Here is a 7489-nt window from a genome sequence, read left to right on the forward strand (position 1 = left end):
GCTGCTTCCTTCCTCTTTATATTTCACTAATTTGACAATATGCACGGTGATCCATGCTGCTGGCAAGAAGTTTTGAGTGCAATAACCAAGCAGCACAAATTTTCTTTCCCTCTATTTCGAATTTAATTCTTCTTAATCTGCACATTTGCTACCCAGTCCTAGCTTCAGTACAGGTCAAACAAGCTTCTTGTCACTAGTTGGAAGTGCGAGCTGTTCGAATCCGAACTCTACCACCCTCATTGTGCACAGCCCCCTTTTAACAACCGTGGAGGTGCGTCTTACAGGGAAAGGGGCACCCGTGCGATATGATGCGTAGTGTTGTGGTCAGCTAAAGTTAATTTGGTGTGTCTGTGTGCCATGAAGAACAGACCGTTATGCTTTCCTCCTTTGATTTCACTTCAAGAGCCACAGTGACTAATCAACCTGTGCCTGCCCAGTAGCACACACACAGGTTGCCTGCTCATTTACGAGGTTGTCTTCGTGGAGGCTCTTTCTACTACACCCTTTTTGCTTCGCCCTTGCTTTCCATGCACGGGTCACGTGATGCTGGCAAATTTGGTGAAGGTTGATTCAGAAGCCCAGGAAATCCCCATGTGTACCGTTAATGTTGTGCAATGGAAAGCACTTTGTTTCGACATCAAGAATTGGTTCAATTCCATCATTTGCATGGCGTGTTTGCAGTGTTAATATATATGTGAATAAAGTGTTTCCAATCATGTGAAAATGTGTGCCGTCGTAAATAGATGATAAGTTCAAATAGCATTTTGTGTTAATTGAGTTGGCAACCAGCGAATCATGCTAATAGGTTTTGAGTTTATTTGAGGGCAAGTAAATTTGTTCAACTCCACAACGAATCGTAACGCGCCTAATTTTCTGAATGCTGACGGAATAACAAACTACCTAGACTATTGTAAAGTACCACTAGGGAGCAGTTGGTGAAAGTTATTTTGGAATGACCATGTCTTTCCTTTGATTGCGGGTGTGCATAGATTGCAATGAGAAGAGGTAAACAAAGGCGTAAATGAAGTAGTGTTGCCAAATATCTGAAGGGTTCGAATTACTGAAAAGGGGATGTAATTCTGTGCTTGAATATTTGACGAGCAGTTTTACTATCTCATCAGCACTTAAGTGCTTAAAGGCATTGATATCGAAATAATGTTGCATCCCGAATCTGCACTGATATCTTAATGGGCAAACGCAGCACAAAGGAACGCTTAGTGGCGATGCCCACCAGCTACACTACCTCATGCTTCCCACCAGTGTCCATCCGTCTGCCTTGATGTGAAGACTACTTTGCTGAACAGTTTGTGGATGCTTGCTTCTTCGTGAAATGAGTCTTCATTCGCCCAAGTGATAGGACCTCATTGAGCTAAGATTTGGGGTGATGTGATGGAGCGCACCTGGCTCTCATTGGTCGACTCTCTACTGGGCACCTCTTAGTAAACGAAATCTCACTTACATTTTAAAAATGATGGGCTTTGCTGTCTAATTTGTGCATGAACATTCGTGGTTACAAGTACACAGAATCGCCTGTTGTGGCTACTATATTATTGTTGGTTGATAAATGCGGGTTCTTGATAACCACAACTTCATTTTGTACAAATGCCTAGTTGCGATGATTAACAGAATCATTCCGGTTACTCATGTCGAACATCATGAAACAAATGTTTGACAGAATAATTAGTGCTCTAATGGCGGATGCAGCTGTTAATAGGCCTTGTAAACTGAGTTGTTAAATCAAAAATAATACCAAAATTCATTCCTAGACATGCTCTTAAGGTATGAGGCAGCGTTGTATCTTTCAATTTCAATGCCGAATTCTGACTTTCCTTCCCACAAAAGTAGTGGAACCATAATGTATCCGGAGTGAAATTAACTTTACTGATCCCGGTCCTCAGACATCGGGAACTACTAGTTCTAGAAGCACCAGAGTCTCAGTTCCCGCCATATGCCTCTGAGTACAGCAATTACTTTGAGGGATTGGTTCACGGCACATCCATGCTTAGGAGTGCGGTAGTCTATTAAGGTTGTTTTCATCCAATTTTATATGACCTCCTACATTACAGGTAGAAATAAGAGTGGATAGCTAGAGATGTTGGAATCCAACTGAATAATGCGACCCTTGTCATGGAAGTTGAAGGGTTGCAGCTGCGGCTTCTACTCGGAGGTCGATGCAAACGGACGTGGCGATCACTCTGTGGCGTCAGAGGATGTCGGACCATCCCAGTAAGATCGCGGTGTTTACGTCTGAGACAAGAATTAGAAACTGTATCGACAAGTATTTTGCAAATTGGTAAGCACACGTAGATGGTCTGGCTAACCGTGTGTGTGGCAATAATTTATCAACATCCGGAGGCATGCTGGGTAAGACTGCATACATGCATTCGTGTTTATATTGTGGACTCTGCTCACCTGTGCTCGTCGGCGTATTTCAACCCTAACAGTCCGCCTTCCCCATATTGCCAGACGTTTCTAGAAGCGAGTCGTGAGATATCATGTAAGCACGAACTGGTGTCATGAAGCAAGTATCAGTAAATTGAGCGACCTATGCATCAGTGCCGATTGAGCAGGCAGTCAGGCATGTGCTGAAAGTATTTTAATTTTGAAAAATGCACCAGCAATGAATGTGAATGGTAGTTGTTGAAGCTTGAACTCATCCCGCTTGCAAAACCAGTGTGTTATAATGAGCTTCTCTCTTCAATGTTACGATTTTGACGCTCTTGCTATAATACGTCCCTTTCCTACTACTTCCCATTTGTCGTCTGTTCCAAATTAGTCGGTAAAGTAAATGCTCATTCTAATAACACTTCGGTAAACGAATGCTGGAAGTACGCACATTATTAAATTGCCATTCTAAGCTTATGTTAAGTTTCAAAAATTTAACTAATAACATATGTCTTAGCATAAGTAGTAGTTGTTGCTGCTTCAGGGTTTACTTCCTCTAGAACACTGTTGTGGTGAGGTGTGTAAGACATCACGTATCTAATTGGAAACACTATTAGCCCTCGGATTTTGCTAGTGCTAGAGCAGTGCGGCGCGACCAGTTTATGGACGAAAAATTAAATAATCCTGAGCTGATTTAAGCACATCTCGTACTAAATTCAACGAAAAAAGTCAGATGTTACAGTCGCGGAATTGCAAATGGAATGCTGGTTTGTAATGTGCAATGAATGGATTTTGTCTGGAAAATCGGTGAATTTTTTAAAAAAACTTAGATACATTACTGAACCTGATTTTACTTTGCACAGGTGAGACGACCTGATCCACAGACCGATAGCGAGTGCTGATTCGGGTGTCCTTTATTTGATCAGTGAGTTTAATTGGCCATCTTTCAGTGTAACCATGATGCCAGATCGCACTCCTATTTGTACCTAGAGATAAATTGCTGAGTTCACTTGAAGCCATTCGAGTTTGACCCTTGTGGTTACAGGCGAAAGCATTTTCATAGTAATGCCCTAGCAGCGACATGAATTTATCACTGTGATGGTGGGTGAGGCTTGAATGATTTGCCTCTTCGAAGGAGTAAATGGGAGTGGCTGCCTCTGCAACACTCTAAGACTATGCACAAGGACGGAAGCAAACTCGTCAACTTGACTGAGGACGAGGTGCATAGTCCCATCGCGTAGCGTCATTTGAGAAGGTAGCATTATTAAAACTGGAAGAATGGAATGTGAAATTTAGACACGTAAAATGATGCATCAATTAGGACCCAAATAACATTATTGTAGCTGTGGAGTCAAAGGGATGTCAGCTCATTAACGTCTGGCCTTAAGGCTTTCGGTTCGCGTTTAAACCATACTGGCTTGGCGATCCATATGGGCTATCGAAGCGCGAATGATTACCCCTAATTTTTATTGTTCTTCGGAATGAGATGAGGAATCACTTTAGTTAGCTATGGTTTTTTGACACCTTAAAATGAATGCATCTCCTGTAACCTAAGTGGTAGTAGTGTCACCATGGTGTCATGGAGCTGTCAGCTCATCAGAGTTTGACCTCAAAGAATGTTTGATTAAGAAAGAATATAAGAACTTCTCATACAAGTCTTCCAAAGGACCATGTGCTTCCCGAAATTATTAAAAAAGGACCAGGCAGTCAGCAGAGAGAAGACTGCATTCATCCATTCTTGTGCCGCCTTCGCACAATTTGCTTACCTGAGGTAATCCTTAGTATTTGCTACAGAATTTTTAACCAAACAAGTGGCTAAAAGACCAGCTATGGGAGATTGCGCGAAGTGTCCTTTAAATTCAGCTACTTTAAGAAGTTAGAAATGCTTAAATAATTGGTCAGGAAGCACTAAAACAACAAGACGATTGAAGGAATATAGACTAATAACTAGCATTAAAAAATGCAATTAGAGCCAGAGCGATTTTGATGCACTGTTAAATAACTTCTTTACCTGTACTCTATATAATATCCTTTCCTCTTAGTCGCATTATCATTTGTAAGCTTATGAAATGCTTGCTGCAACGCATTATTCAACCTCAATCACAATTTTTAAGCTGAAAATTTTAATGCGATTTCAACGGCACACGAAAATTTGAAATGGTAATGGAATAAACACGAATGAGATAAATATCATTGAAATCAGCGACATTCCACTGACTGGGATAAGGTATCATACCTACCTCAACATGGCCTCTACGCCAACAATGATCTGTTGGCCTCGTCAACTACATCCTTAAATGTCTGGTCTGCAGGATGACAATACACTGTCCCATGTCCTCACTCACATCACAAAAGACGCCCTCGATGGTTAATTTTATGTGTTACCATTACAAGTTTTGATTTGCTGGCTGCACTATGCCAATACACTCCCCCGCATTGCTCCATTTCCCACACTACTGGGTGTGAACTACGGCTTCATGTCATGGGATGAAGTGGTGTGCTGGGAATAGCCAAGGCCCCTGCGAAGAAAAACTATGGGCACACTAATGCCATTGAGGTCACCTCCAATTCACTTCCGCAACCATCGCAATATTTGATCATGCCCACTGGAGTGATCAGTGTCGCCAGTTCAGTCTGAAGCAGTGCACATAACCTTTGAGGTAGAAGCACGGCGTGGAGAGTGGAATTCACGTCTCACTGAAGCACATTCCAGACAGACTGGTGATAGTTTGCATGTTCTGCAGAGCAAGGCGAGGATTGGTTTGTTGTGTCAAGTGAAAATAGGCCTCATCTTGACTATGACAAATGTGAGCGAAGAAAAGATTGACCAATTTGCTTGTCTTACCTGGCAGTTAAAGTGGTATTGACGAGTCCGATTGAAATCAGAAGTGCCTCGTGGTGTTTGGACATATTACAGTGCTGAGCACAGGACATCCATTCAAAAGTTCGTTTAATTTTTACCTTCTTTAGGGACTTTAAAATTCTTTGCCCCATTGCCTACGTCAAGACTTAAACTTGCCTTCTCTTGAAAATATAGGATATGTCCTAGGGGCGGCATTTCCGATTACTGTAAGAAGTGATAAAGACGCAAGCTGTAATGCATATCTTTTATCTGATGATAAAAGAAGAAAAAGTGGCTTATTGATGGTCAAAAAAGGGGCAGCGCCTGACGTTACCAGGGCCACGTCGCACCTAACTTCGGCCTCCAAAGTCGCAGAGGGTTAGGAGTTGTGGGAGGGATTTCAATTTAATCACAAATGACGAGGGTAAAGTCCCTCAAGAGTTAGTCAATCCTGATTTTCCCTGAGCAATAGGATTCATTGCTCAAGCGTTACATGCCAATCACTTCTTTCCACCATGAAGCAAAAATTCTCCGCAGCTATGGCATAACAATAAACATCCTGCCCATTCGCTGCAGCCTCATGAAGATCGAATCATCCATCATGTTAAATTTACAGGGATCATTTTGGCCTTTAATCAAGGTGTGTGACGGTGTGTTAATTTGAAGGTTAACTGATTGAAAGGTAAGTATACGCATTAGAACAGAAAGGAAGGCAATGCTGTCATATGAATGATATCTGCCGTTGTACTATATATACTGATTCACAGTTAGAGAAGCAGGCACTACGTAAAAGGTAATGTGGTTATCAACTACTGACAGAGTGACATGCAAAAAAAGGAAAAGTAATAATCAATGAATGGTCACTTCAATGCCAAATGAAATCTCAGGGTGGTTCAACCACCATCATGACCATCATCAGCCCGTTTGGAGCTGAAAAATAAAAATGATTGTTCATCCCTTACTGAAATCTACCATACTTCTACGGTGGTTGCGCACCAACACTCGATCAATGAATGGTACGAGTTGAAACCCACTTGTCTGCTCACTTCATTCCACTCAGGCTATCAATGAATGATAGCAAGGTTTTTTCTTAATCGAGAGAAGTCCAGTACTCAATCAAGCTAAAAGATTGCTTAAGTGGCGGGGCATTGTTTGGATCATGTGCGTCTTATTGACTGAAATGTGATAACTTATTGTACTGATTGGTTAAACCATCAAAGGAATTAACCAATAGAAGTGGCAAAAGTGTCTCTCGGTGTAGAACCGTTGTGTGAGCCGCACATCACATCACTTGATCGGAGGGTGGTGTGGCTAGACGATGGATACACCCGATGCAGATCTCACATGTGGAGTGTGCAGAAAGTTGTAAGTTATTTATTCAATAATGTTTTCTTGTTGTACTTATAGGACAGTTCAAATGGTTTTCCATTCAATCAGTGAATAACTTTCATCCGAGTGGATCACTAAGTGGTTCAATTGAGAGCTTTTGCACAGATGGATTTGGCATTTAAATTGAAGTATATGTGAAATGTCGCCACTTACCATAGTTTTATGAGTACAAATGTGGTGTAAGTGGTTTCATTGTCCAAATCATAGATAAGGGTGGTCAACTTTGAACGGATTAGGAGCGCGTAGGCATGTGGAGTAGATAAGAGGAATGATGGTGGCGCCTTTAGCAAGATAAGTGTGACAAAACATCCAACGACTTGTTAGAGTGCGGTGTATTCCCCGAAATTTAATCAGCTTAACCAGTTCAGCCAAATCAACATGGTTATAAATGCGTAAGGAGCTGTCTGGAGATTAAAAGGCATGTGCAGAAGGTGGAGAGTCATGCTCTTTCACAAAAGCAGTGCCTAGGGCAGTCTAATTGGTGCGATAAGTGCAGCGTAGAGTTAAAGTATGAAATATTTGCAAGAATAGAGATGCGACTCTTCATAAAATAATAGTAAATCTTCTGTGTGTCGTCTTTAACTCTGCAGCGCCTCATACATTCCCTCACACAAAAGATTTTACACAACGGTGTCTGTGGCGGTAAAGGGGAATAGTCAGGTTGTTGATCAGTGAATTCACATTTGTGTGTAATATGCGTGTCTCATTTCGAGTTTACGCTGCCAAATCTGATTGAAATGGGTATGTTCCTGTGCGACAAAGCAGTTAACTGCGGTTATCTCTTTCGTGTCGGGAAGGATGAACGATCCTCACATCCTGCCATGCGGACACACGTTCTGCCTACGACCCTGTCTGCTCCCACACAACAGAGCC

General features: G+C 41.9%; 1 protein-coding gene across 1 annotated transcript; it reads left to right on the plus strand. All coding sequences in view use genetic code 11, as the record gives it.

The window, feature by feature from the left end:
* Nucleotides 1-2113: 2113 nt before the first annotated feature.
* EGR_04815 (hypothetical protein) lies at nt 2114-3626 on the plus strand (the record flags this gene model as incomplete). Its single annotated transcript, XM_024494064.1, has 2 exons — nt 2114-2226; nt 3521-3626. 2 exons carry the CDS (start codon nt 2114-2116, stop codon nt 3624-3626), a joined length of 219 nt encoding a protein of 72 aa, XP_024351453.1.
* Between the last annotated feature and the right edge of the window lie 3863 nt (nt 3627-7489).

This window comes from Echinococcus granulosus, assembly GCF_000524195.1.
Source record: "Echinococcus granulosus chromosome Unknown EG_S00032, whole genome shotgun sequence".
Taxonomy (NCBI): domain Eukaryota; kingdom Metazoa; phylum Platyhelminthes; class Cestoda; order Cyclophyllidea; family Taeniidae; genus Echinococcus; species Echinococcus granulosus.